The 18,031-nt window shown below is 32.8% G+C and overlaps 1 protein-coding gene across 3 annotated transcripts in view; it reads left to right on the plus strand.

The window, feature by feature from the left end:
- The window catches only part of MICU3 (mitochondrial calcium uptake 3), a 91,652-nt gene that overhangs the window by 55,896 nt on the left and 17,725 nt on the right, over window positions 1-18,031 (plus strand). The window contains exons 8-11 of one of the 3 annotated variants that reach the window (XM_075997187.1): window positions 228-266; window positions 8,310-8,405; window positions 14,455-14,555; window positions 15,159-15,330. In XM_075997187.1, the coding sequence (XP_075853302.1) occupies window positions 228-266; window positions 8,310-8,405; window positions 14,455-14,555; window positions 15,159-15,330 (408 nt within the window). The remainder of the gene's footprint in view (window positions 1-227; window positions 267-8,309; window positions 8,406-14,454; window positions 14,556-15,158; window positions 15,331-18,031) is intronic. The other 2 variants (XM_075997189.1, XM_075997188.1) reach the window with 2 other exon arrangements.

Genomic DNA, 18,031 nt, shown 5'->3' on the forward strand with positions numbered 1-18,031 from the left:
AGGAGCACAAATTCATTTAATGTTTAATTGTATGAGATTTTAAAACTTTGCTACTCATCTTTAACATTTATTCCACTTGTATTGTGTGTGTGCTCTATATAGAATGTAGCATAATGATTTGCCCTTCCTAATTGATTATTTTGTCATCTTTTTCTTTTTTTCTTTTGCTATACTTGGGTTCATTCTGAAATATGACACTTCATTTGGCCCTTTGTGCTCTATGTCAGCGTCTTCAACTTTATGGATACCATTCTCCTACTAATAGTGTATGTACAATACTTTAAATGTTCTTTATGTATATAGTCCTCACCTGTTATACTTTGATAATGTTATTTCTTTATATAAAGCTATATCTGCTATTTAGAATGTTTTGGAATTTATTTAATACAATAGGTGCAATCAAGCCAAAATTTTACATTTTATTTCTAGCTTTATAATAAGGCTAAAATATGTGGGGCAATTGTATATTTTTTTGCTTTAGATTAAAATAAGGAAAAGGTGAGTGAACAGTAACCACCAGTAAATCTGCTAGAATAATCAAAATTTTATCTTTTTTGGCAGTATTTGAAGTTATATATAAATTACAGAGCAGATTCTCAGGCTATATGCTCCTGTAGAACACAGGTATTTTAAGAACTAGATTTATTCATCTGATATACAGTCTTTGTTCAGTTCTAGTAAAAATGTATGTTAATGGATAGACTTTTCTTAATTTTCAGTATTTCTCATAAATTTTTTCCAAAAATGGTTGGAAAATTTTGTTATTGCCTGCCTACTTTCTCTGATCTATACAAAAATCTAATGTAAGCTGCTGTTTGCTATATGTTTAATGTATCAGTGTATCATGTTATTTCTCCAGATTATGATTTTCAGACTCTTCTTGTCCTGAAAAAATTGGGAATTCCTAGAGATAAACTTCCAAATGTACATTTCTTCTTATGCTGAACTTTCTTCTTTCTTTTTCCCTTGAAAAGTCAGAGCTTGTTAGCTAGCTCAGCTACTAAATAACTGAGAGTAGGCCATTGCCCTGTTTGAATAGATAAACATGTGTAGTTCATTTAATTTCCCCAAGGATCTCTCAAATTATAGAAATTCCACCTGAGAAGCCCTTGCATTCAGGATGACTGATTTAATATTATCCTGTTGAGGCCGGCCGTGGTGGCTTACGCCTGTAATCCTAGCACTCTGGGAAGCCGAGGCAGGAGGATCACTCAAGGTCAGGAGTTTGAAACCAGCCTGAGCAAGAGCGAGACCCCATCTCTACTAAAAACAGAAAGAAATTAATTGGACAACTAACAATATATAGAAAAAATTAGCCGGGTATGGTGGCACATACCTGTAGTCCCAGCTACTCGAAAGGCTGAGGCAGAAGGACTGCATGAGCCCAGGAGTTTGAGGTTGCTGTGAGCTAGGCTGATGCCATGGCACTCTAGCCCGGGCAACAGAGTGAGACTGTATCTCAAAACAAAAAAAATACATACATACATACATATATATATATATGTATATATACACACACACACACACACATATATTATATATTATACTGTTGAAAGTATTCTAGTTGTAGTGTACAATTCTAAAAGTAGGTGTGTTTGTTGCCTCCTGCATTGGCTAATCAAAATTCCAAACTATAAAAAATAACTGTTCTAGATCTAAACATATACTGGAGGCTAATTCAGCATAAAGTAAACCCAGTATATTTTGCCTAGTCATAAGGAATGGACCAAGAATTGGTTGGGAAACAAGCCAATTCCATGCGACTCAAAAGCTGACTAATTGTTTTAATTTCTTACAAGTTACTTTAAATTTTTTCTACAAAATTTACTACTGTTTTCCATTAAATAAATTCTATCATTTTCTTAACATTTTTAAAGGATTCCTATTAATCATTTCAAAGATTTGTAAGAATGTATAAGATGAAAATCTCACAGATTATAATATTATATGCCCTATGAAACTTAATAAATGTCAATACTTATGATTTTCTGATTATTTTTCTAATCTAATATGTTGTCATTGTTTGAGCCATTTTACTGTTACAGTTTTTATTTCCTTTAATCTCATAAATAATTTTCATATAGGATGATTATGTGTTTTTTTAAAAATGTATGTCAGTAACATTGTTAAAAGGAAATAGATCGCAACATGACTCTAGTTTAAACTACATATACAAATTGCAGTCACTCACATTAAGAGAATAGTTTTGAGAAGCAGACTTAAATTGTATATTTCATTTATATTATGCATGTTTAATAGGAAAGTAACTTTATGATTTTACATTTTATTGTGGTAACATATAGTTTTCTTTTATTATTTTACTGAAGATAGCTTTTTTTCAAATGTAAAATGCATATGTTAAAATGGTATAACTTGATGTCACTTTTATCCAGAGTCTAAATGGATTACATGATTTTTCAACTCTCTTAAAAGTTTAGTTGGTTATATAAACTAACTTTATTTCCTATAATAGAAAAAATTTTGCTCAATAAGGTATGATTATTTTCAAAAACTACAAGCAAGCAAGGAAAATTTATTTAAAATTAGGAAAAAAAATCAGCCTAAAAATGTATATGATACATCATTGATGTAAATATTATACAAATCTATTTGTATAATGTTTTGAATTAACTGGCAGTTATCATAGTTGTAGATTAACTGGAGTGATCAAGTATCTAATTTGATTACAGATCACAGAGCTAAATATAACCTGAGCTTTATAATAGCCAGTTTCTACCTTAAGGAAGAAGTTTCTTCAGGAAAGACAGAGGCCCTCTTGGCTTTTACTATAGAGGTAGGGATTCTGTGATCTCTGTAGTAGCCTGTTCCAAAATTTAATCACTCTTACGGTAGATTCTGCCTATATTTAATCACAGTATTTCCAGCTACAGTGTAAGATTGAGCACACTCTGTATTCATGGAGACAGTTGTTAATTTATAGCCTTTTCTGTTCCAGATAACACTGATTCTTTTCATATTTCTCATATGGTCAACTCTTGATTTCATCTTTGCAGAGTGATGAAGGAAAATGTAAAAAAGTCAAGAAAATAAATACTACAGAAGTCAAGTATATTTGACTTTGGCATGCCTTAGAGGATTTTCTAGATTATTCTTAATTACCCTAATACCATTGCTGTCAGAAAATACACCAATTTTTATACCAGTTCTTTGACATTTATTGAGATTTGTTTTAAGAACTAAAACAATGTCAGTCTTCATAAATGATCTGTATTTGAAAAGAATGTGTATTCTCCAATTTGGGGTACAGAGTTATAATATATCAAGTATACATTACCAAGCATGTTAATTTTGTGTTTTAAATCTTCTCTGTCATTACTAATGTTTTTGTCTGCTTGATCTGTCCATTGATATGTTAAATTACACATTATAAGGATAGATTTGTTAATTTCTACTTATAATTTCTTGATTTTTGTTTTAGATATTTTGAATCATTCCTATTATCTATATAAGAATCTAGATCATATCTTCTTAGTGAATTGAATCTTCTATTATGTGCTATCCTTAGATTGCTAAAAATGTTTTTTTGCCTTAAAATCTATTTTAGTTATCAAGATAAATTATACCACCTTTATTTTAATTAACATTTTGTGTTATTTTCTATTTTTTGTTTTTCTATTTTCTATGCTTTCCTATAGCAATGATGTTTTCCCTGATTTCTAAAATACATTTTTAGTTCAGAAATTTACTGCAGATAAAGTGTAAATGTAAAATAAAATAATTACAAAAGTTTAACTACCATATATATCAAAAAATAAAACACTGCTATTCAACAAGAAGCCCCTTCATGTGTGTCCCCAAAAAGATAACCATAGTCATGCTATGTAAATCACTTCTTTGCTTTGCTTTGCTTTGTGGTTTTACCATTTACTTATGCATTCTAAACAATATGGTTTAGTTTTACCCATTTTTGCACTTCATATAAATGGCATCATATTACATGAATTTATGTGTCTTTTTTGGCACAACATCATGATAATCAATTTCATCTGCATTGTTGTATGTAGTACTAATTCATTCACTTTTTTGCTGTAAGCAGTGGTTCTCAAACATTTTGGTCTTGTGATCCCTTTACATTGTTGAAAGTTATTGAGGAGCCAAAAGAGATTCTGTTAATGTGGACAATATCTATCTATTTACCAGTCAGAAATTAAAACAGAATTTGAAAATATTAATTTATTTAAAATAACAATAAAAAACTCATTCCATGTTAACAAACATTTTTATGAGCGACTAACTTTTCAGAAATGTAGTGAGGAAAGTGGTATTGTTTTATGTTCTTTGCAAATCTCTTTAATGTCTGGCTTAATAGAAGACAGCTGGCTTCTCATAGTTGTTTTTGCATTCAATCTGTTGCAATATGTTATTTTGGCAACAAATACTGTCAGTTATTTACTTTGAAATGACAGGCTTACTTGGTTCATTTTCAAAAGTAATGTCTGCCAAATACCAAAGTTTGAATAACCATAGGTTGTCTGTTAGTTCTTTGAAGTAAAAGGTGGCTCATGAAAAATTGGCTAGTTCAGCTTGCAACACAAACTATCACACAAATGTTCTTTCTCAAGACAACCATAGTACTTCAGTATGCTGCAGAAGTGCTGTATGTATGCTTCCCATTTTATCATAGCAAATATTAAAATAATGTGTACTCAAAAGTTAGTTTAACAAAATTACAAGCTTTATTCCTCTTCAGCAAGTACATTCTTAAGTGGAATTTTTCTTTTAATTGAAGAATATAACAACTAATGAAGAATGAAATGGCTTTGGTCTTTGGTGACACTGGCTCATTTGTACTAAGACACCAGCAGTTTTACCACCATTTCTTTATCCATTCATCCATCGATGGACACTTAAGTTGATTCCATATCTTTGCTATTGCAAATAGTGCTGCAGTAAACATGGGAGTGCAGATATCTTTTCAATATGCTGAATTCTCATCCTTTAGATATATACCAAGCAGTGGGATCTACTTCTATGGGCTGTTACTCCCCTCCCCCCCCCACCTTAGTTTGTCTAATTTCTGAACATAACCTTTCTCAGACCCTAACTTTACATAGGGTATATGTCTGACTGGACATGGACAACTTCAGGAAGCCATTATTCTGTTTACCATAGTGATATAGTTCCATCTCTAAATCTCTTTCTTCCTAACTTCCTTTTTCTTCCCTCCTTCCTTCTTTTAATTACCAGCCCAACGATAGGGCTCTCTCTTTGCAATATAAATTAGCTAGAGGCTGAACAGGAGTCCCAGGCAAGGCTTTTGGGGCTTATGTTTGAACACAAGAGAGATAGCACAAAGGAAAAATCCTCAGGCTGCTCCCCAAGGGGAGTTCAAGGAGAGTTTTAAAGTGGCTTAGGGAGGAAAAGAGTGACCATATGCACATGGAGGTGGAGATTCTCTTGTACCTGACTTAGTACTATTATATGCTTCTTCATGGGTCCTGTGTCTCATTAGCATATTAAATCTCTACCCTTGGGCATAATTTTTAGCATTAAAGTGAGGGAAAAGGTCTATGAACAGTCAATTTTCAGCAGCAACCAGTTTGTGCTGGCTTTGACTGGGGCCTGTGGAACCCTGCTCCAATGGTTGCTGCATCCTGTTAAAGAAAGCAGAGCTACCTTCTACTAATGTTTCTTTTTTATTTTCTTCTTCCCTTTGTTCCTTTCTTTCTTCCTTCCTTCTTTCCTTCCTCCTCACTTTTCAATCATAGATGTCATGGAATGCCTTGACTAGGATCCTGCTTTGGCTCAGCCAAGAAAGCGTAGGGAATTTTTGACCAAAAATGCAAAGTTTAATGAAGCTCTATCAATAACAGACTCTGCATTTAGGCAAAAATGTATCAGACTTACAGGGCGCAGTACATTCAAGGCATCATTTTGCCTTTGCCATCCATTTATGAAGTTCTTCTGAACTATCGATATATTCTTTTATCTCTTTTAATGAAGGTCTATACTGAATGTGTCACTCTGGTAAAGGGGCCTATAGCTCACATGGTAATCAAAGATAACTGAGTAGACTTCAGGAAGTCTTTGTTGATTGCCTATTTACATATCAAAGCATCATAATTATCTGTATCAAAAGCACCTTGATGCTCAGTTACACTTGGGCATTTTCCCTTTTCTGTCTTTGGCCTGTATGCACATATTCTGGTTTTGTATCTGCTGTGCATTTCTTGCTCTTAAAATCTAGTCTGATTTCCATGGCTACTTTAAGCTTATTTTAAATATCCTATTATATTTTTCAGGTGTTAAAACTTTCTGCTAGTTTGCATGTTCTGAAAATTTACTCTTAATTTCATCATTCAAGTTATTGATTAAAAAATTAGATACTGGCTCCAGAACAGACACCTATATAACAATCAGTGATGTGCCTTATAGCAGGCACATCACTGACCTATTCGCTATTTTTTCCTGTAGTAATAACTGCTGTCAGGATATTGTTCCTGCCCTCAACGGCTTTATAATTTCAAAGACAGTATAAGTTAAAAAGAAAACAAATATATCCAGTTATAAAAATTCTTTTATATAGTGTAGTGTAAGTTAATCTCTAGAGCTAAATAATGAGTGAGAAAGCTTTCTGCAGGAGGGGAATTAGAAGGCTGTTATGTTCTAAATAAGATTTTTTAAAAATTCAAAATGTATCTTATCTTAATAAATACACATTTTCAAAATATTTTAAAATATGGGAAAGCAAAAAGAAGAAAATAAAAATATCCTAACCTCACCATTCAGAGATAATTAGTAAATCTCAGTATATTTACTTCTTTTCTATGTTTACAAAATATGTGGTTTGTTAAGCTTATTTTATCTCTTAATATGTTGTAAATATATTTATAATGCATGTGCATGACAGTGACCAGCGTTTGGTAGTAGGAAAGAGGCATGGTTTCACAAAATGAATCATTCCTATTACTCTCCTAGTAATAGTGCACAGTAAGCTTCATTTTCTAGTTCAGTAGGTTTAACAATCCCTTTCTTTATCATGTATTAACCAATTTAAAAATGCATGCACATTCACAATATGTAGATAATTTTTGCAGAGTAAGCATTTAATCTAGTTTGTTTTCATTGAGGTTATTCCATACCTATTTGAAAGAAAATGAACTGTTTTCTATATTTAGCTAATTTTGCCTATTTAGTCTATAACTGCTTAGTTAAAGCTTATTTCATTATAAAGGGAGTGCTTAGCAGATTCTCTGTCTTGTTGCCACATTTATAATTATGGTAATATTTATGTCTGTTATATAAATGGTTCCTGCTAAATAATTCTTTGTTAAGATTTTATTAAGATATGGGCAGTAGACAATGTTTTCTAGTTAATAATAGTGAATTAAAACTTAGATCCTTGAAATAATTCCTAGATGCATTATAATTTTATCAGTGGCACCAGACTTTCAAAAATTTAAGGCAAAAAAAAAAAAGTCCTCTCGTTATCAGCCTGTCACTCCTAAGTACATCATGTAGCATTTTCTTCTCACAATAACTAAAAGACCACCAAGCCTGAGAACCTATGAGGTCTTCCCTGCTAAATCTTGACAAACTGTTTAACTATTTTTGTTTATAGAGAACCAAATTAGGTGTGCAGTTTGACATTTTCCTAGGAAGATTACACTACACCTCATAATCTTGCTATCTCCTTTAGACTAGCCAATACTGACATAAAAGCTAGTATTCTATCCTTGCAATAAAGATTAGAAAATACCTTATTCATACACAATTGACACACCTATCAAATCCCAAGTAGTTTTGGGTGCTTTGACTAAAATGGGTATATTTCTTTTTGACAAGTTTTGGATTAATTTAAATTTTGTTTCTTTAAAGTATGGATAAGATCATTTTGATTCTTTGATACACTATCACGATGTATGATAGCCACCAATAATTCGTTTTTAAACTAAGCATGATTTTTAATAGGTTACTACAAAATTACCAAGATCTACTCCAAATAAATTTACTTCACACAGGTGGGAATAAAATTTTATTTGATGCTTTCTTAGAAGTTATGTGTGTTTTAGCAGAAGGGCAGAGGAAGGGGTTGGAGAATTTGATTCTTCTTGACAAAGATACATTGTACTTAGAAATAGTGGTTATATACCTTTACACCTTTGAAAGTACATTGGGTTTACCGGCAATGTAATATAATACTGTTGTGCACAGCAGAAAACAAAAAAGGTAAGCTAATGTGTTTTCATTTCTTTTCAAGCTTGTTTAGAAGAGATTTAAAGTGTCTAAATTATCATTCTTAGTGACTGTTCTTTAGATTTCAGTTGTGCTTCTTAAAACTTCTGCAGGTACTTAAAACAGATGCTGAGGAACTTGTCTCCAGAAGCTATTGGGATACAGTGAGACGTAACACGAGCCAAGCACTCTTTTCAGACCTCGCAGAGGTATAATGAAACCTCAACAAGGTCCTTGTACTACTTGCCACTTTGTTAATCTAGTCTTCATTTCATTTTAGAGTCACAATGATGAAAGCAAGTAATATAGTTTATATTTTCCTCTTTTTTTTCAGTACAGCAATAATTAGTATATATAAACTGTGTATTTGAATATGTAGGCTGTACTGATGGGACTGCAAAGTCACCTTTAATAGCCTATGCTAAATGAACTTGCTTGTTGTGTAAAACATAACTTTCCAACTTAATTAAAAGGAAATGGTGTTATTTTTTACTTGAAGATTACTTTCCAGAAATTTGAAAATAATATTTTATAGTTTCACTGAATTTTTTAAGTTTACAGTGTGACATGAAATGCTGAAATGTTTCTTTCACCTGGTAAAATATAGCCCACTCTTTAGTTACCTTAAATAATTAAATTTCCAGTATTGATAGTGAGTGGCTTCCCAAGGACAGTGTAAGGGGGAGGGAGTGAGAAGGTATGGTGGGAACAGTCAGTCAAGAAAGGGAAGAATATTTTAACTGACATTAAGATTGCCAGTACATGGTGAAAATAAAAAGCAAACTGACCTTACTTCTGTTTAATTATTGTTTTTGAATTTGATACAGACCAGCACTTTATTGCTGCACTTGGGGCACACTACTTCCACCACCCCATTCTTGTTATACCACTGTCAACAGGGATTTGTGGTTTTGAAAGATGGGCTCTATCTTGTAGATTAAGCACTATTTTGTGTTTCCTATTAATAATTTTTATAATTAACACTAAGAAATTTACTAGAGGTGGTTATCAGTCTTACCAGAGGATTTTCAATAAATACTAAGAGATTTATTTTTCATTATGTCTTTTTTTTTTAAGTGGGCTTCTCATTTCTTTTTCTAGACTTTAAATTTGACTTTTAATAGTTATATCTAAAAGTATTTAGAGAAGTAAACTGGAATCAGTTGTGACTACTGTTGTCTGTATATACAGTGTTACTCAATTGGGATCCCTACACTATGGTAAATACTTGAAAAAGTTAATTTTGTCACTTCTGCTCAATTTTAAAGTCCCAAAGCAAATAAATAAAGCATTTTGCCCCATGTTTCCCATACTACAGTGCCCACCTCCCAAGCTCCAGCTATCTTTAATCCCACCTCTTCTAGAAATACTCCCAGGTACACAAAATCTGTTAATTCCATATTGAATTTAATTTGAATCTTGGGAGGTTTAATATCAGAAGACCAGTCAGGTCTGTCTTACTCAGAAGATAATGTGATTTGTGTAAGATCGTTGGAAAATGTTTACGGCTCTATTGGAGACGCGCTAGAGCTGGGTGTCTTTTCCAGCTTTCCAGAGCTAATTGTGCACATGTTTCTTTCCAACTCAGAATTGTATGACATTCCTTTAGTACCTTGAAAGTGGCCACGATAGGAGTATTATTTATTCCACATAAATTGGCAAACACTAAAAATCAGTCCCTTTTTTTCCTGAAGAGCCAGTTTACCAGTGCCTCATTGGCCACAATCAACCCACACCGTGATCACAAGCCCCTAAATTAATGAATGAATTGACTCAAATATCATGAAAGTAAATCTGATGGAGAGAAGAAAGGAAAAAGAGGAAAAGAAAACAAAACATACTGTGTTCCAAAATAAAATAATTACTTGGAGATTATCTCTGTTACTGCCCTCCCACATTAGAATAATAAGTGAGAATTAACTGTAGTTTAGTTACAACTCATTGTAATTCCTTACAGGTTACTATGAATACCAGTATAATATAGCATTGTGTATAGTATTAGTATTTGAAGATTCAAATTGATTCAGAAAGAGGGCTTAGAAATCTATTTGTATTTGCATTTTTGTTTGTTATATATTTAATATGCAATTATTGAGATAAAATAATTCTTTTTAAATATTTTAGTTAAACTGGATATTAGCATCTCATTCTATTCCAGAGCTATTTCTAAATATGGATTTTTTTCAATTATAGTAAAACCATGTGTCTTCAATTATTGTAAAACCATATAGGGAAAATTTGAATATGCCACAGCTGACACTACTTTTTAACCAAAATCATACATAATAAATTCATAGTACAACATGATAAACATATCATGCAACTGTTGAAAAAATCTGTCAGTGCTAAAATTATAAAAACTATTTTGAGTTCTACAGATGAAATTTAAAATTTTTCTTACTTGCTTTAGACTCTACTTATCCATAATAAATTTCAGTAGATTTTTCAAAAACTTCATTAACAAAATGAAGAGTTTGAAGGTTTCCTCCAGCCCTTGGATACAGCTAAAGATTATCGTCACGTTGTAATCAATAAAAATATGTTGAAAGAATATCTTAAAACTCATTATCTTAATAGCTTGGCATATTTGTATGTCATGCAGATTTATCAACTTATGTTTGATGAAAAGATTTAAAATAATTTTTAATCAAAACAAAGATAATACACTTTCATGTAAATGGCCCATGGGTTCTTTTGTGGCTTTTTCTCCCTTTGTTGTGAAAACACCTGAATTCATTTTATTTTAACAATGAACACTAGAATCAAAGGGATAAAGTCTCTATTTTTGTCTCAACTCTCAGGTGATTTAAGTTATATAACACTGTTAGGACACCAAGGACACTGGTGTAGTTTTCAGTGACTGAGCTGTACTGTGTTTCATTGAATGGGAAGAAAAGTTTTTCCCATTTCCATTTTCTAATTTTATTCTCTAATATCAAGCTGTTACTTATGCCTCTGTGGATCTGGGTTATCTGAATAAGTACAACATACAACTAATAAGATTTTGATGCTAAAAGACTATAAGGGAAGATCTGTTCTGCTCAGTGGGCATGAGAAAAACTGGCTGAATTAGGACATTATTTCAAACCTGTATAAAACAAAGCCATCTCACATTAGTGTATTGTGTCTTATTAAGATAAAGGACATCACAACACTAGAGGAAAACTTTGTTATCTGAGTTCACTGCCTTTTGGTGTTCCTATAACCTCTCACTTTAAGGTTTTTTTTCAGATCTATATAACATGTAATTTCAATAGCATACTAGAAGTAAGAGTGTACCATGTAAAAAATCTTTATTATTATCTTTTATGTCTTGTCCTTTTTCAACTTCCTGAAATATATTAAGTTTACAAAAATAAATAATAGGTAACATTTATTGAGCATTTACAATATGCTAGTCACAGTGCTAAGGGATTTACATGTGTTACCTAATCTTACTACAACCCTTTGGGATAGGTACTATTATTAATATTATTCCTGAAGATAATAATATTCTCAGAGAGATTAACTTCCCCAGTGTCACTTAAATAATGAGAAGAGTAAGGATTCCAAGCCAGCAATCTGACTCTTGAACTCATCATTTATTTGCTCACCACAATACTGCTTATTAGTGAAATAAGCAACTTTTTCAAAAACATCAACCCCCCCTTCTTATCCACTTTCCTCCTGCACCATTCCTCTAGTCCAGACAGATACCCCAGTTTTTCATGCTGATAGGCTAGGGCTTCTGTTCTTATGTTTCACGGGCATGAAATAACCTCAAAATTTTCCTCCCCCTACTAATTTAAACTGTTGAAGATAATAAACTGATTAGAGTATACTAAATCACAAAAGAGTATAATTAATATCAGATGTCTTTTTTCCCAGAAGTTATTTGTATATTATGACTACCAATAACAACATTTGTGTGCTTTATTGACACTCATACTTTAACTTTATCCTCAAAATTGTTGTTATATCCTTCTTAGGGAGAGGCAAAGATATACAATGTAACCAAAATGTTAAAAAAAAACTTTTATCAGGTGGTGGGCAGGTGGGAGGGGCAAGGAGGGGAAGGATATATACTTACATAATGGGCGTGGCGCACACCGCCTGGGGGTTGGACACGCTTGCTGTTCTGGCACGGCAGGGGCAATATATGTAACCCTAACAATATTTGTAACCCCATAATATGATAAAATAAAAGGACAAAAAATTGTTGTTATAGTTAGGTTATTCACATCATACAGATAAGGAGACTGAAGATCAAAAACAGTCAATAAACCCAGGTCTTGTGATTTTAAATCCTGTCTTCTCTGTTAGAGCAATCTGGCTCTTCAGTTTAAAGCTGCTGGGGAAAGTATTTGCCTTTGAGAGCTACTCAAATTGCATTAGTCTCCTCTCACATACAGAAAGAACCCTGAAAGGCTGGCACCACTACTATTCCGTGACTTTCATAAGAAGCTGTTCAAGAAGATATATTTAAAAGATAGTATGTGATGTTTGGCTACCTGACTCTATTATTTTTCCACTAGCAATCAGATCAAACCGCTATCAGATCTTCAAAGAAGATGGTTGTTGTTATAGGGAACTTTTCGGGCATGGAATAGTTAGGACTTAGCAAAGTAAAGTGAGAAGTAATAGTAGAGATCTTACAAACTAATTAGAAGGAGGTTATATGCTGGAACTGACTAGGAAAACCCAAACTGAATTACTTAAATAGAATATTTAGATGATTACTAACAAATTTCAACAATTTCAGACAATTGATATAGACAGATACCCTACATGCTGGAGTTTTTAAGAGAGACATGGATTATCAAAGAATGCACTTTAGAAAAACAGTTTCATGCACTAAAGGGGGGCATCTGTAGGGGAAATCAAAAGATGTGGTCTCTATTACTCCAGACTAATCATAGAAGAGAATAATAATATTTGGTCCAGGGAGAAAGGAAATAAAGGACATCAGTATTTTTCTTAAATATAAAAAATAACAGTATTATTTAAACTCTTATTTTTCTTACATTTTCTAGGATAATATATAGGAGAGTTACAATCATTTGAATTTTATGATTTTTGTATCTGAGTACAAAAGTATTACTTTATAAAGTAGGTATGAATTAATGGCAAACTGAGGAAGGAAGGGAGAGAGGAATAGAGGGAAAAGAAAGACCTGTAAAGCTATATTAAAGGAAAGGTAGATTTTATAGGTCATTATATTTTATAAGGAATGTAATCAAACAGTTCACTTGTTGGAACTTAGTTTGTCAAGTTGAGTGGAAAAGGAAAAGTCCTCTGGAATTTATTTCTTATCCATTCAAAAAATTATATAAGACTTTTCGTTAAAAGAGTTATAGATGATATAAATTCTAAAGTAATATTATTACTACAGTTTTCTCTTTCAAAATATAGTATCCATTGAAGTGTCATAATTATGCAATATAGAGGGAAAGTATCATGGTTAAAGGAAGCTATTTTGTGAAGCTGAGGGCTGTTCTTGTGTCTATAGTGTATTCAGTATGTCTGAAGAATTTTACCTGTTTTGAACATCATAAAAAATGGATTTATCAGGTTGATTAGGAAAATCCAGACCAAATTACTTAAATAAAAATAGAATATTTAGGGGCCGGGCGCTGTGGCTCACGCCTGTAATCCTAGCTCTTGGGAGGCCGAGGCGGGCGGATTGCTCAAGGTCAGGAGTTCAAAACCAGCCTGAGCAAGAGCGAGACCCCGTCTCTACTATAAACAGAAAGAAATTAATTGGCCAACTGATATATATATATAAAAAATTAGCCGGGCATAGTGGCACATGCCTGTAGTCCCAGCTACTCGGGAGGCTGAGGCAGAAGGATCACTCGAGCCCAGGAGTTTGAGGTTGCTGTGAGCTAGGCTGACGCCACGGCACTCACTCTAGCCTGGACAACAAAGTGAGACTCTGTCTCAAAAAAAAAAAAAAAATAGAATATTTAGATGATTACTAAAGGATTTCAACTATTTTAGATAAGTTAAAGCATAGAACCCTAGATGCATAATTTGAGGTTGAAAACTTATTAAAATATAATATCTTTAACAATTTTTGAAGATCAGTTTCAAAGTTCTATTAAAATTTGAGCTTCATTTTAACTGTAATTGCATAATATAGCCTGTAAAACTCATTCTAATGTTAATGTATTTATGTCTTGATATTTATGTTGATAACAAAATTCTCTGAGGGATATTGGGTATGCCTATACTGTTTCTTTTACTGGAGCTAACTTTTAAATTATGGTTTTTTTTAAGCGTGCTGATGACATCACAAGTTTAGTAACTGATACTACACTTCTTGTACACTTTTTTGGAAAGAAAGGAAAAGCTGAGCTCAACTTTGAAGATTTTTATAAGTGAGCTTAATTTTTATATTTTTATTGAAAATTGTTAACATGCTAAAATCAGAAGGGTCTTTAGAAATTGTCTCTTGCAGTGATATGCTCCTCTTTACTACTTCCGAAGATATTCTGTATAACAGTTACCCACTTCCATCAGTACCTATATACCAGTGCTTATATTGAGAATTATAACAGGAAGTTACTGTGGATGTTTAAAAAAAAAGTCTGGATATCTGGATTGATTGTTGTCTCCTATATATTCAGAAGAAAATATGTTGCCAATTCCTTAGTCTCAATAAAGCCACAATAATAATAACAAGCAGTATAAGTATCACTACTACTCTGGAAGGTACTTTTGTTATATCCATTTTATAGATGAGGAAACCAAAGACCTGAGAGGCTAAATTACTCTCCCTATGTGCTATAGTTAGTAAGTGGTAGTACCTCTCATGTCTTGTTCTCTTTTCTTTCCCATTTACAGAGAGGGATTTTATGAATCTTTGTGTCATCATATAATTATTTCCATATGACCTTTCTATGCCAGTAAATATTTGATAACTTTCTGTTGCCATTACTCTTCATTGGTCTTGTTCATTCTTTATTATATTTTTGTTATAGATTCATGGATAACCTCCAAACAGAAGTTCTAGAAATAGAATTCCTTTCCTACTCTAATGGAATGAATACTATCAGTGAAGAAGATTTTGCTCATATTCTTTTACGATATACAAATGTGGAAAATACATCAGTATTTTTGGAAAATGTGCGTTACAGTATATCTGAAGAAAAGGTATCTATCCCTTATATTTATTTTGTTACATGTTATTATTAATAGCTTGTAATTATATGTTTATAAAACACATTGCCCTTCTGTTAGTTCTTTTGCTTCTCTGTGAGTTAGAAGAGATCTTGTATATATTTTATTCTTTTTCCTCTGTGTTCTAAGTGTTCTGGCTAAATTTTTAAAAATTAATTTTAAATTCTGGGTGGAGAGCTGTATTTTTCTTAACTTATGCTGAAAACGTTTAAGGCTATTAGCAGTTGTTTTATTCAAATTAAGAATATCATTTTTCAAGAGAATTCCACTGAACTATATGCTTTGACTACTACCTAAACATCGCCTCATAAAAAACAGTTTATATTTACATCATTTCTGTCACACTCTGTTCCTTTCTATAACACCCTTAATAAAAGGTCATTTGAAGACTGCCATTGATGAGTGAGTGATCTTATCATCAGTTAAAGTGAGGTTTTTCAAAGAGTTTGGATGGCATGAATAGTTAAGAACCTGGGACAACTGACTGTCTATTTGTTTAGTAACAAATGCGTTGTCAGCGCTTCTGAGCAGTTGCATTATCTGTTGGTATTTGAATGCATCATTGCAACCAAATAGAACTAGTGTTACAAGTACTCCTTCAAGCATGGGATGTTTTGGATATTTAGCCTTCTATTTGTGTTTATAGAAGGATCAGGTTAATCTATCCAAGAAAAACCTGCAAATAGTTTGACTCTGCTTAGAATGGATACACTGTGACAATGTTAACAATTCTACGTGTCTGCTAAGGAATGAGAAAAAAAGGACTCCATGCATTTGGCCATTAGTTTACATTCTCCCTTAATCAGAGTCCTTTTATCTGTTTTGCATGTTAAACTGAATTTTTCTAATTCATAGATACTTCCCTAAAAAATAAATATTGGAAATTTTATTACTTTATCAAGCCACTAGAGTATTATTTAGGATCTTGAATCTATGTATTTTTTTTCTTTTATTAAATGTAAACTTATCAAAATGTGTAATTCAAAAGGTTAAATTGCAGGGTGAAGAATTTATGGGAACTTTTTGAAGTGTTTTTGCAACTGTTTTTTTGCACCTAAGATTATTTCAAAATAAAACTTTTTCAGAGTTAAATTCAGCTTCTGAAACTTCTGATTGAAATATTTGAAGTACTACAAATCATTAAGGTAGAAAAGGAAAATTTTACAGTGAACTAGCATTGATTGATTCTTACTGATTTCTTTCTACATTACCTCATCAATCCTCAGAACAACCTTCCAGGTTTGACATCTTTTGGAATAGGAGAAGCTAAGGACTTCAGGTACTTAAACACTGTCCAAAGATTCAAACCCAAGACTTTCTAAGCCAGTGATCTTCCTTCCACACCCTACTTGGGCCTTTCCCTTCTTCCACCTCTCATCTCCTTCTCTCCAAAATGATAACAACTACTATCATTTGAATAGCACTTTACATTTCTTTATGTAAGCAAACAACAAAAGACACAGTAAGTGAATAGGAAAGTAGGAGGAGATGAGGAAAAAGAGACAGATAGGGCCAGGTCTTTTAGGACCCTGTAGACCAGAGCAAGGAGTTTAGATTTTATTCTAACAAAGCCTCTAGGAGTGATGGGAAGCCACTGTAGCATTTAAACTTTAAAGCAGTGGCCAACAAACCACACCACTTCCTATTTCTGTAAATAGTTTTGTTGGAGCACAGCCATACTCATTCACTTAAAGTACTGGATGCAGCTGCTTTTGCACCATAATGGTACAGTAGAAAAACTGCAACAGAGACCAGATAGCGAGCGAGCAAAAATGAAAATATTTACTCTCTGGGCTTTTACAGAAAAAGGGTGCCAACCTTGCTTTCGAGCATAGGCATGATGTTCATTCATTCAGTAAGTGCTGACTGTCTACTAGGACACTCAGATGCAGCCTATACTCTGATTCATGTTACAAAAGATCATCATCTCAGCTGCTACATAACAGAATAGACTTTTAGTTAGCCCAACTTTGAAAGAAAAGGACAATATAAGATGCTATTGTAGGAGTCTAGGTGAGAGATAAGTATGGCTTGGACCAGGGAAAAAGTAGAGAAAAGAGGCCAGATATTGGATAATTTAATAGAGCTGATAGAACCTGTTCATGGATTATATTTTAATGTGAAGAAAAAGAGGAATCAAGAACTCCTGGGGCTTTGGCCCGAACCAGAAGGTAACTCAATGATGCCCTTTACTGAGCTAAGTAAGACCATGAATTTGGGATAAGAAGGGAATGAGATTTATTAGGAACAAGTTAAATTTGATAATTATACTACTTCCTTGTTAATATTTGCATTACGTGGTTATTCTTAGAAGCCATTTTCTAAATCTAAAAGTTCGTATTTTGAACACGGTATTGTTATTTTTAAAATTTGTTTCTTAATTTCATGCTTCCCCAAAACATTGTTTTTTTGTATTTTTTTTTTTACCCTTTGCTTAAAAATATCTCATCCTCTTGTTTTTTACTTTTACCAACAATAACCTATTGCCCTGAGACAGAGTCTGTTGCTATGGCAGCATGGACTGGTACAGACCCATAGCTGTGACCCGTTTCCTTGGCAACAACGTTTCCTCTCCACATCAAGGCCTACCCCTTCTGGTGCAGTCGCCCTACCTATTCAATAGCCATCTCTAGAAAACATGGCAGGTGTGATCAGGTCACAAAACAGGATCCAG

Source organism: Microcebus murinus, chromosome 24 (assembly GCF_040939455.1).
Source record: "Microcebus murinus isolate Inina chromosome 24, M.murinus_Inina_mat1.0, whole genome shotgun sequence".
NCBI lineage: Eukaryota > Metazoa > Chordata > Mammalia > Primates > Cheirogaleidae > Microcebus > Microcebus murinus.